Source organism: Lycorma delicatula, chromosome 10 (genome assembly GCF_047948215.1).
Source record: "Lycorma delicatula isolate Av1 chromosome 10, ASM4794821v1, whole genome shotgun sequence".
Taxonomy (NCBI): Eukaryota; Metazoa; Arthropoda; class Insecta; order Hemiptera; family Fulgoridae; genus Lycorma; species Lycorma delicatula.
The window spans coordinates 7,604,854-7,622,454 of NC_134464.1; the positions used below are offsets into that span (position 1 = coordinate 7,604,854).

General features: G+C 33.8%; 1 protein-coding gene across 1 annotated transcript in view; it reads left to right on the top strand.

The window, feature by feature from the left end:
- Nucleotides 1-17,601, top strand: part of LOC142331650 (uncharacterized) — an 89,145-nt gene that overhangs the window by 50,030 nt on the left and 21,514 nt on the right. The window contains exons 7-8 of the mRNA XM_075377673.1: nt 13,333-13,593; nt 16,414-16,602. Coding sequence (XP_075233788.1) covers nt 13,333-13,593; nt 16,414-16,602 — 450 coding nt within the window. The remainder of the gene's footprint in view (nt 1-13,332; nt 13,594-16,413; nt 16,603-17,601) is intronic.

Consider the following 17,601-nt stretch of genomic DNA (forward strand, 5'->3'; position numbering starts at 1 on the left):
ATTAGATTTATGTAGTAACCTGTTATATTATTTTCTATCTCATTTAATACACGAATCTTTTCAAGACATCCTCATTCACTGTTTACAAAACATCTGATACTATTACTTTATTTATAAAAAATAAACCTCCGGGAACAGGATGGCAAGTGCAGTTGAATAATAACATAAGCAGTAGCCAGGATTTTCTCCAGGGGGAAAATATGAAAATGTTTTTTGTTAAAAAATGGTTTTATTTGAACATCTTAAAACGCCAAAAGTAATAATTGGAATGCTATTCGAAACTATCTAAATCATAACTCAGCACTGCCCTATGAGAGTTCTGTGTTAATCCTGACAAAATTTCTTTCTCAAATTTATTTTTAGCTTCCAGAACACTCTTTTTATGCACACTTATCATGCAAAGACCGACAAGCCGATTTTCTGTCATTGCTGACTGTAACCAAGTTTTTGTCCTGCATAAGGTGCTGAAGGATCATTCGATAGTAAACGTTGTGCAAGTGAGATAAGTAGGGTCCATGTACGGATGGGTAGAACAATCGGGTTTCTTTAACTACTGCAACTAATACTACCTCCTTCAGTTCGGCATTTGGCACATTTTTTCCTTTCTATTGGTTGTACTAAAGTACACCTTCACCGAGGAAATCATTAGTAACAAAATAAGATCGGTCAGAATACTGACTTTTCCGTGTCAAGTCAAGTAAATTAACGAATTTCATTCCAAAACTGTATTCCTTACTAAACTACGTATCGTAGATAAAAAAAAAATATATTTCATATGTTGTTCCCGAGTGACCCACTGTCATAATAAAATCACGGTAAACAAATTGAACAGTCGCCGAGCATTACTGATATATTCAAGAAAGTGTTATTTTCTATTCAAACAGTTAACATCACATTAATATAGTTATATAAAATGCGTGATTATACTGAAATGATGTGGAGTTTGTTTTTAATAAAATGATATCACTTTTCTTTTCCTGTTTAGCCTCCGGTAACTACCGTTTAGATAATTCTTCAAAGGATGATATGCGTGAGTGTAAATTAAGTGTAGTCTTGTACATTCTCAGTTCGACAATTCCTGAGATGTGTGGTTAATTGAAACCCGACCGCCAAAGAACACCGGTATCCACGATCTAGTATTAAAAATAACTGGCTTTACTAGGACTGCTAGGAATGCTGGAACTCTTGGCTTCCAAATCAGCTGATTTGGGAAGATGCGTTAACCACTAGACCAACCCGGTGGGGAAAAAAAAATGATATCACTGTCAGACACGTTTTTAACCTGTTTGATTGCTGAAATAGCAATATATTTGTGGTAACGATTGTTAAAGTGTAAGGTATTCTGCTCGCTCCAGTTAAGAGCAGGCTTGGCTTTGACAGATAGTATATCTACATTTTTTAATATTTTTCATTTCCTGGCTATATACTTGAACTGTTTACCTATAATAGCATACGAGTCATAACATTATTACAACTAATAATAACAGCATTTGGTGTTGCATTATACAATGCATGTGAATGTTTGATAATCTGGTTAAATGTTACTTCTCGGAGTTTTGGCAGATCACGACATTTCAAAAACAAAAAAAAATATCTATAATTTTAGCATTCAAAATTCTCAGAAAGATTTACATACACATGTATAAATGTTTTTTTTTTTTATTTCATTTGTTTTACTTTTTTTTTGTTGATATCTTTAAATCGGAGGGAGGGATTTGGATGAAATCTGTGAGAATGGTTTTGTATATGGAGCATTGATGCCAATTCATTTTAGCACAGTAACTCAGGGTCGTGGAGAGATACGATCACCTTAAGTTCCATTTCTCTAAATTTTACTCAAAGAGTAGAATGATTTTTATACATAAATATTCTTTACATTCATCTTCACATATTTCAATGTTATACTTCAATTTCCTCCTTTTTTTTTTGTCTTCAGTCATTTGACTGGTTTGATGCAGCTTTCCAAGATTCCCTATCTAGTGCTAGTCGTTTCATTTCAGTATACCCTCTACATCCTACATCCTCAACAATTTGTTTTACATACTCCAAACGTGGCCTGCCTACACAATTTTTCCTTTCTACCTGTCCTTCCAATATTAAAGCGGCTATTCCAGGATGCCTTAGTATGTGGCCTATAAGTCTGTCTCTTCTTTTAACTATATTTTTCCAAATGCTACTTTCTTCATCTATTTGCCGCAATACCTCTTCATTTGTCACTTTATCCACCCATCTGATTTTTAACATTCTCCTATAGCACCGCATTTCAAAAGCTTCTAATCTTTTCTTCTCAGATACTCCGATCGTCCAAGTTTCACTTCCATATAAAGCGACACTCCAAACATACACTTTCAAAAATCTTTTCCTGACATTTAAATTCATTTTTGATGTAAACAAATTATATTTCTTACTGAAGGCTCGCTTAGCTTGTGCTATTCGGCATTTTATATCGCTCCTGCTTCGTCCATCTTTAGTAATTTTACTTCCCAAATAACAAAATTCTTCTACCTCCATAATCTTTTCTCCTCCTAATGTCACATTCAGTGGTCCATCTTTGTTATTTCTACTACATTTCATTACTTTTGTTTTGTTCTTGTTTATTTTCATGCGATAGTTTTTGCGTAGGACTTCATCTATGCCGTTCATTGTTTCTTCTAAATCCGTTTTACTCTCGGCTAGAATTACTATAATCAGCAAATCGTAGCATCTTTATCTTTTCACCTTGTACTATTACTCCGAATCTAAATTGTTCTTTAACATCATTAACTGCTAGTTCCATGTAAAGATTAAAAAGTAACGGCTATAGGGAACATCCTTGTCGGACTCCCTTTCTTATTAGGGCTTCTTTCTTATGTTCTTCAATTGTTATTGTTGCTGTTTGGTTCCTGTACATGTTAGCAATTGTTCTTCTATCTCTGTATTTGAACCCTAATTTTTTTAAAATGCTGAACATTTTATTCCAGTCTACGTTATCGAAAGCTTTTTCTAGGTCTATTTGTAGTTAAATTTACACGCTGAAAGAATGGTTTTACTGCAAAATATATGTAGCAAAACACGGCTTTGAGATGCGTCCAAAATTACAGCAAAGAACCAACTAAGAAATTGACGATTGAATCTGGACGTGTTTTTTCACGGGTTTATTCGAATATATTAAAGAACGGTTGCTTTCAATAATGAATGTCTGTTCACGTTAAATTTACATGTTGAAACAGTTGATTTAGCGACAAACATTCGTCGTAAAACATATGCTTGAGATGCTCCATGAGGTTTTACCTATTGTATTTTATTATATATACCGCTGATGACGTCATGGGGAATCCCGTTTCTTATAACATGACGTCAGCTGTCAATCGTTCTTTATATTGTTGATCTTTGACTCTAGAATAAAATATCGTATCGATTTATAGACTCGTATCGATTTCTATCTTATAGCCTTAATGATGGAATGGAACGGAATGAAATCGCACTTGTCCTAAATGTGACATAAGCTCATCAATGTTTATGCAGTAAACCGAATTATTTTCATCAATAAACTATTGAAAAAATTCTTTTTGTCAGTTTCGAAAACCCTAAATATTAGTATTTTTTTGAAGTAGATTCCAACCTTGCGGTTTTGATCCTAACAATTCAGCTTGATTTTTTGATAAGTTTAAGTCCCTAACCGAGTCGTTTAATTTACCTTGTGATATGAGATGCGGTATCGGAAGGTAATTCAAAATCAAAATCATTGTTGTCTTCTTCAGTACTGCCTGATTCTTCATCGCCGCTTTCAAAATATACATTCACAGGTGGCTCAGGAAATTGAATAATTTCACAGCGAGGCACAGGCCTAATTGCAGATTGCAATGAACGATATTTTACAGTACGTTTAGATTTTAGAAAGTAATGTTACGTAAAAAGTAGTGTTTTTTTACTTGATTTTTTTTGTTTAAATGATTTTTTTAAATAATGAATTTTATAAATTAAAAATTTCTCAAATAAAAGAATCTGTCAAAGATGATGTATTTAACTCGATGTTAAATAATGTAGAATGTGCAGCTTGGGCTTCATTTAAAGACGTTTGCAAAACTCTTCTCGGCAAATAAAAATTCGACAATAACCACAATATTGTTAATCAACTTGTTGCTTCGTACAGAGCTGTGGGATGTAATATGTCTTTGAAAATACATTTCCTCCACTCGCATCTGGAGTTTTCCCCGGTCAACCTCGGAGACGTAAGTGACGAACACAGTGAACGTTTCCACCGAGACAATTTGGTGATGAAAAGCTGCTATAAATGGAAACGGAATGGTAACATGCTAGCCGATTACTGCTGGACGTTAAACATCACAAAAAAATCCTAATGGAATCTCTGCTTTGGAATTTAAGATACGCTACGCAGAAAAAGGCGACGAGTTTCTTAATTCGATTGTTACCGGCATTGAAACGTGGATTTCGTATTACGTGCCAAGGAGAAAACGACAGTCAAGCGAATGGCGTCATCCTTAATCACCAACCAGACCGACAAAGGTCTGGTTCCAAATCAGATCATTTGGAAGTCGAGAGTTCCAGCGTTCAAGTCCTAGTAAAGCCAGATATTTTTACACGGATTTGAATACTAGATCGTGGATACCGGTGTTCTTTGGCGGCGGGTTTCAATTAACCACACATCTCAGGAACGGTCGAACTGAGAATGTTACAAGACTTGATTTACACTCGTACATATCATCCTCGTTCATCCACTGAAGAATTATCTTAACGGTAGTTACCGGAGGCTAAACAGGAAAAGAGACAGAGACCGACAAAGGTCAAGCCACAGACATTTGTACTAAAATGATGGCCACAGTCTTTTGGGATCGGTTTGGCATAAAAGTGATCGATTTCATGCCGCGTGGAACGACAATAAATGCAGAAGCCTACTGCGAAACTCTACATAAGTTATGGCACGCCGTTCAAAATCGGCGACGTGGGCGGCTGACCGACGGCGTCTTCCTGCTGCACGATAATGCATGTCCACATCTTGCGGGTCTGACACGTAATTTACTGAGAACATCTGGACGGGAAATTTACGATCCCACCATAGAGTCCGGACTTACTTCCTTCTGATTACCATTCGTTTGGGAAATTGTAAGAATGTTTGAGCGGTAAGCGATTCGCGCGGGTGACGATGAACTTAAAAATGCAGTTAATCAGTGGCTAAATGGACCGGCGGCGGAAGAATACGACGACGGTATAATGAAGCCGGTGTATCGCTACGATAAATGTCTTAATGCATGCGGCGATCGTATAGAGAAGTAGTATAAGGTATTTAGTTTAAGAGAAATAATAGATATTTATAATGTTTTCAGAATAAATTTTTTTTGCGATGAAACGGCCTTTAGAGAAAACCTCTCTTATTGTATTTCTACGTACGGGTACCCCAACCGTATCTGTATATAAAATATGAAAAATATCTACGAAACCATTTTTAATAAAAGGAAAAACATTGAACTAAATCCGATCCAATTTCTGAACTCGTTCAAAAATCATCCAATTTTTGCGAAGAAATAAGTCTAATACAACTTTTTTATTTATTTATTAATCAGTTACATAAAAATGCACACACACACACACACACAGAGAGAGAGAGAGAGAGTGCTATGCACAGACACATATAAACTAAAAAAAAAATTTAGAAGTATTTGAGACATAACTCGATAGGCAAATGTTAAAAATCTTATGGACAAACAGAATCAATAATGAATGAGAATAGAACCCTCTGGAAGATTATTACAAAAATAAGAGATATACTAACTGGAAATACACTGTGACGTAGACGACCGCTGTGACGAATTAGACGTTTATAGCCACTTACAATCGCAAATGAGAGCTTCAATAGCGGCCGGACGGGACAGAAACGAAGCAACTGACGGTCTCTGCACGGCTTGGCGTGACGGGCGGCGGGATTTGTGGACGCCTTCCGTTCATCCGTATTCCGATAGTATGGAATGGAATGGAATGCAATGTTGGCAGGAGTTTATTACTCCCTACACCATCGCAGAACCTGGACAGAGTCCCTTGCTGCTGGATCATTCTAATCGGGCTTGTTTTTTAAAAAGGTTATTTTTAATCTCGGATCTAGTTTTTCAAGTTTTGTTTATAATTAATTTAGTGAATTTAAGACGGATTTAATTGCATTCCAATCCGTTGTTAAACCAGCGTTATCGAACCCATTTCATGGGCCGACCGCGGAAGGCTAGGCTTATAAAGCCTGTCCTCCCGACGTAATTCCCCTTCAGACCGTCCACTGAAGTCCTTTCGGTGCTAACTCTTTAATAGGCTAGCAGGAATACGCCACAACGGGACACTAGCTATAAGGAGGGAGCAATGCGCGTCCCCTTTTCCGGAGGAGTCGGAATTGCTGGGTTATTTTGTCTTACTGTAAGTTTCCGATAGTAGAGCGCCTGGGTGATTATACACGGGCTGTACATACGGTACGGCTTAGATCCGGCCCCTGCTTGATAAGAGGGGAGGTTTGTTAGCGGGTGAGAGCCCTGCACTGCCGTTAGCCGGCCTGACGGCGGCTGGCAGAGCTTTTTCCTCCTCCTACGGAAATATTACGAATAAATAAACATAAATAAGACAAAACAATAAAAATCACGAATTAAAATAAAAAATAATTATAGATCAAATTACAAAACCGAGAAGGTTACACAAAAATGGAAATCCGAGCGTGCGTAATAATAAAACAAAAACCGTGTAACCGTAAGAAAAGATTCGAATTCAGTTTACATCTGCTAAAATAAAAGGTTCACCCATAGATCGACACCCGAACGATAATAATAATTAAAAGTTTTTTAAAAACCCGGAATTAACTGTTTTCCGTTGAACGCGTACATTAATATTTGTTTAATAATTTTTATTAATGCCTTCTGAATTGTGAATCGTTTTATAAATATTTTTTTTTTATTCCGTATTTTCATGTCGTATTTATATTTTAAATAATAAATACGGGCGTTAATGACACCTATTATTTATTTTGTAATTTAAATTTTGATTTTTATAATTCAAGTTATAATGACGCGATCGGTATGTACCGATTAAAATAAAAGATTTATTAACTTATTTTTACGTGTACTTTTATCGTACAGTGTCGACGATTATAGAGATTTAAATAGCAGTTAAAAAAATATATATATAACCTCACCGCTAAAAATTATGTTGTTTAATAAATTAGGATCTGCAGAAATATTGTTCACCGTAATTTTGTACGACTCAAATCTACGATGACAGTCATCTTCATTAAGTTCTTGCACCGGACGAATTTTAAAGCGTTTAAAATTTTCACTTTTTGATGTTCGAATCGCTGAACTTTGGCTAATGTTATGTTCTCGTGCTTCTATTCGAGTGGACGAATGAGGATTCTCAATAAATTCTTGCGTAATTTCTAACGATTTGTTGCAGATTTAGGCCTCCCTGGTTTTCTTCGAATCTTTTGATGATTTTCAACACCGGACTTTTTGAAATAGGGTTACGACTATTAAATGTCGGATTGAACGATTCGTAAACTTCATTATACGGCCTGACTATCACGAAAACCCGTCATCGTTAAAAGTACGACCTCTCTTATTCGCTAAGTGACATGTCGATAGCCAAAGAAAAGACCGGTTCGGTAAAAAAACAATTATAAAAAAGAAGTAAATAACAAAATCGACTTACAAATGCGATAAATTAAGACAAAATCGATTAGTTTTGTTATGAGAATTTATTACGATCTGTCGGCTAACAGTTTATTAATGAAACACTCGACGTGGAATATTACACGACACTGAAGTAAGCTTAATTTTTGGTAAGAGACCATCCACGATCGGCTGATCGGCACGATTAGGTGAGATTTTTTTTTTTTATGTACTCGTTAAATCGGAACGAAGACAATTTAAAAAAAAAAATTTAATTTTTTTAATTAAAATTTAACTTTTAAAATAAATTTTTATTTAAATCGGTTAATTTTATTTTATTATTTGAACTCGTTAAATTTAGTAATTTTTAAAGCCCAAACTTTACCCCGCCGGCATTTTGGGTACAGTTATCGAACCGACTTTTTATTTTATTCCGTTTTTCTTTTCTTAAAGAGACCTTTAAAATGATTATCGCACAAAGGGTGTTACCGTTTAAAATATGTGACCCTTCGGTCAAGGGGTTGAAATTTTGTTTCGCATCAAAAAAGTATAGTTGACGCATACCTTATTCTGAAAGTTACATTATTCTATCCGAAACGGTTTTAAAATTATCGATGCGTTTCCAGAATTTTGACCGGCTCTGTATAAATACTTACGGAATAAAAATGGTTAATTTATAATTTTTTAAAACGATTGAAGATAAATTTTTTTTATTATATTGTAAAGAAATTAGATAAGCGAAGAACAGTGTTTACTACAGCTGCGATGTATAAACGAATAAGTGCGTGTTAAAATTAGTATATATATAAAGATTCGTACGTTATATTATATTTTTCAGCATTATATATTTAAAACTCGTGGTTAAAAGTTTAAAAACAGATTCGCTTATAAAATATTTTGTATGAAATATCAGTCGTTTCGTTTCAATACTTCGAATTAATTATTAAAAAGGAGAAACAAAATTATAAATGCGTATATAAAAGCAGGTCCAAGAAAAAAAAAATATTTTTTCGTCTCGTACTTATTTATATATCTCGTATAATGTATTGTAAAATTCACGGATTCTATTAATTGTGATTATAAAAAATTAATCGTTTCTTTTATGCGGAAATGTAATACTAAAATTTCCCCTGCACTAGTACGATATCTGTTATTATAGGCTAATTTAATACATCGATACTGCAAACGTAATATTTTTACCGTCGTCTATTAAATTATGAAATATTTTTGTAGAACATATGTACAAAGAAAAGGTCGCGTAAACATCGGTTCAGAACACTTAGTTTTAATTTCATAGCTCTGCTGTAAGGTGAAAGTTACGGGGTATAACGATAAGTGAAAAAATGGGGTGCGGGTTTTATTTTCCGTTTCTTGATGTTTCATGAACCGGGAACCCCAAAACGCAAAACAAAAAAAAGCGGAGGGTAATATTTGTGCGTATTTTATGTACCTATGTCGGGATATTTGATGCTTATTAACTTTTGAAAGGACGAACCGATTTTAATGAAATTTTGTAGTCGTGTATACGGGGCGATCTGTTGATAACATTTTGGGGTCGATTTTCTCAATTTTGCAAAGGTAATCCCACTTTATCGTTAAGCTCAGTTCATGTGCGCGCGCTATAAAAAACTGCGAGTTTTTCAAAAATACCGGAACGGGTTTTTATCGTCCGGAATGAAATCCCTAATAAAACGATATGTTAGTTCCTTTAAATAATGGACCATCACAAATCCACGGATGGATGGAACAAAAGGCGTTCTAATATGGGCTCACAATTACGACGTTGACACTGGTTTCAGTGAAATTAGCGGTAAGTAAAAACCAGTGTTTATCTGCTTGGAATTTATTTATTCGATTTAAATTACCCGTACGGAATATTTTATGTATTTACTGTCTTTACCAAACGATTTAAGAAAATGTAAATTATATAATCTGCCTGTAATCGACTTTAAATTTTTTGATCGCGATCAGATATTATATTTATTTAATCGTTACGACGTTCTCAACGATAGGAAATTTTCTAATTTTTCAAGTTTTCTCTAATTAAAATCAAAATTCGATAGATTTAACTGGTATTATTCGATAGAAAACTAATCAGTTACCGCTGGTCGGTTCATTTCCTGAGAATTTTACTGAAATTTTTAACCGTCGGTAAATCTTTACGTATATTATGAAATCGATTTACATCCCTTCCTGTGTATTTTCAGAGTATACTGACAGAATACAAAGAAAAATTAACCTTCGACAAGTTTTGATGTAATATCTTCCGTAAATCTTTTTAATGTTTCCTTACTCTCTGAACTCGCGACCGGGATGTTTTACACGTATCTGCTCTTCTTCTTCTTCTTCGCATTTTTTGAATAGAATTTATATAAAAATCATCATTCCCTGATCTTTTCCAAATCTATCTGCTTCTTTTTTCGTAAAAAAAAGTTGTATAAAAACAAGAAAAATAAAAAGTAGCTCCGGCGAAAAATAATTCTACATAGAAACGACGATTGAAATATTTTTATTTGTTATTATTTCCCGAAGAATATAGTAAAATTACGTATATTAAAGGGGAAAGTATGATCGTGTCAAAAATTGGGTAACGGGTTGTTTACAAATATTTACGTTTTACAATCCGACTAGTTCATTTAGACCAAACAAAAATATACGAGGTGCGACAATAAAGTAATGAGACTGATTTTTTTTTTGCAAGATGTGGCAACCCTGCAGCTTGCGTAGGCACACCATTTTTGACCTCGGTCTATAAGCTACTTCTAGTCCAAGCGGCACATTGATGCGACTGCTCGGTCGTGAGTTGTGCTGTAATAAGTGAACACGTGTTTGTGTCTCTCGTCACAGAAATGAAACCGCAAAATATTGCGCGACGGTTACCGCCATTTTGACTCTTGGAAATAGAAAAATGTCGCACGGAGCGATATCTGGTGAATAAGGTAGCTGTGGTAGTACTGAAATTTGTTTTGAGGTTAAAAATTGCTGTACTACGAGACCAATATGGGATGGCGCATTATCGTGATGAAGAATCCAATTATCAGCGATGTCGGCACGGACACGAAGAACTCGTTTACGAAGTCTTTTTAAAATTTCTTTGTAGAAATATCGGTTAACTGTTTCTCCAGAAGGCACCCGCTCTTTATGAACAATTCCCTTGGAATCGAAGAAGCACACAAGCGTGCGTTTCACTTTTGACTTTGACATGCGAGCTTTTTTTTGTCTGGGTGATCCCTTTGAGCACCGTTGCGAACTTTGGCGTTTTGTCTCTGGATCGTATTGAAAAAACCAACCTTCATCGCCAGTGATAACACGGCTCAACAAATTTGGATCGATTTCAATTTTCTCTAACAGATCGGCTGCCACATTTTTCCGTGTTTCTCGCTGTCGTTGTGTGAGATTTTTGGGGACCATTTTTGCACAAATCTTTCTCGTACCAAGATCTTCAGTTAATATTAGACGAACCGTTTCTCGATCGATGTCGAGTTCTTCTGCGATCATTTTCACGGATAATCTTCGATCAGATCGTACGATTTCACGCACCCCTGGTCGAGTTGACGTCTGTCCGTGATGTTGATGGTCGTCCACTGCGGTCTTCATCTTCAACATCCGTTCTGCCTTCGCTAAAAATTTTATGCCGCCGAAAAACTTGAGCTCTTCACATAATCTCCTCTCCAAAAGCCTTCTGAAGCCTACCGTAAGTTGTCGTCGCGTTTTCATCCGATTTAACGCAAAAATAAATGGCGTACCGTCGCGCAATATTTTGCGGTTTCATTTCTGTGACGAGAGACACAAACACGTGTTCACTTATTACAGCACAACTCACGACCGAGCAGTTGCATCAGTATGCCGCTTGGACTAGAAGTAGCTTATAGACCGAGGTCAAAAATGGTGTGCCTACGCAAGCTGCAGGGTTGCCACATCTTGCAAAAAAAAAATCAGTCTCATTACTTTATTGTCGCACCTCGTACATACACATATATAATTGCGCGTTTATGTAAGTTTTTTGTGTTGCACTGTTTTTGTTCTTATATTTCAGGATTCACCGAAAGACTTTATTAATATTTGGCCAAAATATTTCTATATACGAGGCATTTATCTTTTTTTTCAAAATTTATTGTGGTGGGATATCATGAAAAACCCCATTTACATTTCTTTTAAAGGTATTTTACAGAACATTTGATTAAAGCGACTTTGTTAACTTCAATGCGTATATGAATAACGTCAACAATATTTTATCACAAAAACGAACCCCTATCTCTTAAAAATGAAATGTATATTTTTTATTATTTCGTTCTATTTCGGTTCAAATAGTTTTCTTGAAAGTTTATTCTTCATATAAGCAGCAATCAGTCGAGAATTTTTTTTTAAATTATTGATCCTGGACTTAAAATGCTGAAAATTTTCTTTTTCTTATTTCAACTTTTATCGAAGGGAATGTTAGAGTTATAAAAATCTCTACTCAAGAAAATTTGTTAAACTTAACGATATGTGAACATTATTAGAAAAAATCTGATGTGGACACCACATGACTTCCTTGTACGCCCATTAAATTCCATATATTTTTTATTTGTATTGTTTTTTTTTTTGTATCGAATTATTTATTGTATTTTTTTTAATAATCGGACGTTAATAATCGTTAATAAATCAATATATTTAAATTAAAAAAAAAAGTTCAAACGAAAGGAAATGAAGTCGGATTCGAACCGATTTGCCTTCCTCTTGTAAGAACCAAATATTTCATTATTCAACGAATTTTTATTATTAACGTTTTATTCGGGTTATAATTCTGGAACCGATGAAAATAAGTACCGCTTATGATATATTGTTGAAAAGCTCCAAAAGAAAAAGTCCAAAATCCAAATATTTTGGATTCTGGGCTTTTTAGGACACTTTTTCCAGCCGATAGCAATCAAAAGGGGAAGTGCACAGCTATATGTTACAACAGTCCTAAATCCAAAATGTCAACATCCAAGGGCTAATCGTTTTTATTTATGCGGGATATACGTACGTACGTACAGACGTCACGCTGAAACTAGTCAAAATGGATTCAGGGATGGACAAAACGGATATTTCCGTTGAAATTTGAAAACCGAAATTTTTCGCGATTACAACAATACGAAGTAAATATATTTCTTAAAATTTACAACTCTCTGGTCGAATACAGCTCGAATAATTGCACTAAAAGGGAAGTACGCTGATCGTGTCGAAAATCCAATAACGAGGTTTTTTTGCAAATATTTACGTTTTAGGACCAAATTTGTTCGTGTAGACAACATTCAATATATATATATATATATATATATATATATGTGTGTGTATTTGTCGCACTGCTTTTGGCCTTGCGGAATAAGGTTAAATTCTGTGCAATGCAAGCGTGTAGGATACTAAAGGCGTGGAGTGGTTAGCGCAAAATGTCAACTGCAGAGGGATGGACGAACATTCAAATTTTAAAGATTTCTATGCCCAAGATGAAGTTTATGCTTCTCAAGGGTGCAGACAGAAGCATTTGACATTCAGTCAAATGAACACCTGATGTTTGACTTCCCTGCTCTTTGTTTAGGGGGGCGGCGAGAGACCAGGCCACCCTGGAACTTAGAGGTCATGGGAAAAATTGTCCACTCAAAAGCGGTGAGTCAATGTGGCGAGAGCCGTATTGTCGGACCGTGTGTAAGTTCTCTGATGCAGTTGCTATGTTCAGCCTGCATCAGTAGTTTACCTAAGGGAAAAGACACCTACCGCAAAGTTCGTAGAGCTTGCTAAAGCTCTTGGATTACTTTGTATTGTCACCAACTGTGGTGAAGGAATGGATTACTTGGCATTTAGAAAGATTCTTAATGGTTTATGTCAGTGTGGAGCTTGGGGATGTTTTGATGAGTTCAATAGGATTGATATATCTGTTATATCCACTCAGCTGCAAACCATTAGAACTGCTTTGCTTACAAAAGCAAAACGTTTTGTGGTAGTTATTTTAAATAAAATATTTATAATCATAAATAGTGTTGATCCAACTCGGTTGGATCCAGCGAATGAAGTTTAGGGTCTTATTATTATTGTAAAACACCTTACAGTTTTTCTATACATTTATCCTAGAAGCATCTTTGGTGGAGTGGTACTGATACTGTTGGCTTTTATCCAGAAGGCCATGGGTTCAAATCCTGGTCAGGTTTGGTATACTTCAAAATTCATTTCTCTTCCTTATGTAAAAAAAAAGAAAAATAACCTAATTGGGCATTATTCTTATTACATAAATAAACAGCAATATTTTGTTTTAAATAGAACACAAAATATTTCCCAAATTTATCTTTAAAAAGTATAATTGTTCTTTTTACTTTATATTTTACATTTCATTCACAACTTTTATTTAGAGCTATAAAGTAATTTTTATGAAAACATTTTTGTTTTGTAAATATGTTTTCTTTTAATCTGCATAATTTAAAGAATTATTGAATATATAAGGCAGAACTGTTTGAAGAAAAAATTGCTTGATCTTTTTACATGAAATAATTATTCAATTTTTTACAAAAATGTAATAAACTTTGGCTAAATGATTTAATTAAATTATAATCAGTTATATTCACCTACGTGAACTTTCTATATGGCACCTACTTACTTTTAACTCACTTTGGAACTCTGCTTGAAAATTACTCACTGGAAGTTGTCATCACATCAAGAAAAAATTACTTCCACAGAATGATGACCATCGTGAGTGATTTTCTAAAGTTGGAGTAGAGTTCCAAAATGCATTAAAAGTAAATAGATACCATACAGAAAGTTTACATAGGTAGATGTAATTTTTTAAATTAATTATCAATTGCGCTTGAATGCAATTAAGATGAATTTTTATTGATTCTATTATAGTAAAGAAAAATATCCATTGAACATTGATCTAAAAGTTATTCATTTTTCATGTTTGTTTATCTTCTATTGTTTCATTTATTGGTTAGGGCATCTACATTTATGATCAGATATATTTTACACATATACTTGAGGGTGAGGGTCAGTGTTCTTTGTCGAGTTGAGATCTTTGATTGATTAATCATGTCTGTCTTTAGTGCAAATCCCATTACAAATTGTGGGCAATTCTTCATAAGTCATTTGCCAGGTGGTCCTTTGTAAATTTGATGTTCTCCTGATTTGAAGGACTTTTAATCTGTGTCTAATTTTCTTGGAGGTTGATGACTGAAACCTTTTGTCGATACAAAATGTCACCAAGAGTCTTTAGTTTTACCAGCTTTAACAAAAAATTTTATATTTAATGTGGTGAAGGAAAGATTAGTTTGTTTTTTTAAATTTAAATCTCTTCTGGGGCTTGTAATTTTTGTTTGTTGTTGTTTAGTCCGTTTAAATTGAGGGTTTCCAAACACTCCGGTATGTTGTTAAGTAAAAGTCCACCGTATCCAAGTACTGTCTTTTCTGGACTGTGATCTTGTTTCCATGTTTGACTGCTGAATTATCAACCAAGTAACTAGACGAGTCCAGTAAGAGTTTACAGTTCTGGATGTGATCCAGAAAGGTGATTGTGAAGGATGAAGAGTGATGTGTGAGGTTGTGACTGGCCTGATTTGATTTAGTTCACTCATTAGAATCTCCAGTTTCTAAATGGTTATCCAGATGCATCAAGTATAGGGTCGATCTGAATTTTGTATTTAGATGTTTAGTTTGGGATTTTAACTTTAAAAGTTTAAAATCCAGATCTGAATCATCGCATCATGTTTTCTTTACATATTACTGCAGACAAAAGTAAGTTTTTGTGTACAATTTTTTTCTTAATTGAATGCCCATGGTTTTTCATAATTGCTAAACTAAAAATTGACAATTTTTCTTTTATTAATAGGTGTACAGAAATAGGTATCCATATTACAATAAAAATTTCCTAATAAAACATATTTTCTTGCACATATCTTTGGTAATTTTCCTGAACACTTTTACATTTAGTCACTAGTTAAAACTTAAAACTTGTACCTTGCTTTTGTATATCCTCATCACCTGTTGCTATCCCCTTCAGAAATGTGTCAATTGCTTTCTGCAGCTCTTCAAAATAAATTCTGCAGTCTCATTAGAATTTTAGTATGCCTAGGGGACAAATCCAACCTAACCAGTTAAAAAGTTCTTATTGAAAACATTCAGATAATTATTCTATTTGGCTAGCAGTACAGTCATAACCATTTTAAAAAAGTATCAAATTGGCAGGTAGTAGGACTCTCCTGTGATTCTGAATTTACTACTGCAATATGTATTTCACAACAAATATCAGGGTGTAAGAAATTCATTTCCTTCCTTTTATCAATCTAGAAATGATAACGCAACACCTGCCTTTGTTTTGTGGATAAATAAGCTTGCATTAAATCCACTTCACCAAAAAATACTGGTTATGTGTAATGAATGGTAATAATTTTATAGATGACTGTAGGAGAATCATTTTCTGTTAAAATGTGATTCACCAAACCAATAAATCATTATGAACACACAATGATTCATCCTTAACATGACCGTAAATTTCATTAGTCTATTGATGAACTTCCCTGCATTTTCTTTATATTAAAAAATAATAGATCTTATTTCACATACCACAAAATATTATTATTAATTTTAAAAAGGCACAAAAACAATAAAAAAAGCTTAAAATCCAAAATTTTGGATTGATTTTGATCATGATCAAAATCCAATTGATTTTGATCATTGCCCTGTGGTATGATGTGCCAATAAATTCATTCTGTATAAATCTCATATTTCTTTTTTTATTTTATTTTGCATTAATTTTTTCCTTTGTTTTCAACAGTTTGAAGGAGTAGAAATAAGTATTGATAATAAAGTTGGTGTATTTGTTACTATGAATCCTGGTTATGCTGGAAGAACAGAATTACCAGAATCTGTGAAAGCTCTTTTTCGCCCAGTTGTGTGTTTTGTACCGGATATGGAAATGATTTGCCTTATCATGTTATTTTCTGAAGGATTTTTAGAAGCAAAGGTTTGATTTTATTTTATTTAATTAAGCAATAATATTTTAAGCATTTTTATTGCAGAAGTGATTATGTTTAATATTGGTAAATTAATTAGAATGGTTTATAATTAAAAAATTATTATTCATCAAAAAATTAGATTTAAGGAAAAAATGTACCTCTTAAATTAACCTACTATTAAACGAAACAATTTTTTTATTTGCTAAGTTTAATGAATAACTAATATTAATTTTGTAAAACTGTATTAGATAGCCTTTATCTATTAACAGTTGTGAAACGTGACAGCTGTCTTATGCCAGCTGTAGAAAGCAGCCTTTGTTGTACCTTTGCTTGTTATTTTCTATATAGGAGAATATTTATTTTCTATTTATTCTTTGATGAACATTGTTTCACAGACTTGTGCTGTATAAAACTTATTCAACAAAATTCCTGGAATAATAAAATAATATTCCTGGAGTCCCTAGTTGTGATTGAATCATGCATGTTAATACATTTAATTGATGAGATGACACAAAAACAAAATTTTCATTTTTTTTTTAATGCTAATTATAATCTAAGTAAATCAATAATTAGTTCAAACCGAAAAATTTCTCTTAAACCATCCTTTCTTTTATAGGACTTATACGCTGTTTAAGACAAAAGACAGTAAAGAAATTATAACTGGACTCTCCTCAAACTGGTGTTTGTCATGATTAATATGAACAAACCATGAAAGATTATATTATTGATAGGTTATTAATTATAACTTTTCCCTTATGAGTAGGATATTTGTTGTATGTATAATTAACCTTTGCCTTCAAAAATTAGTAATTTAATTGTTCTCTTTATAGTACATGTTAAATATTTTTCTTATGACATTGATGAATGTAAACATCTGAAGTACAAGTCTCAGTGGTATGAGTTTCTTTTACTGAACGTAATGATGTTAATCGTACAGCCATTCGCCATTCCCTGTGAATAAATGTGTTATGTATAGGGAAAGTAGGATTTCAATTTTAACCTACCGG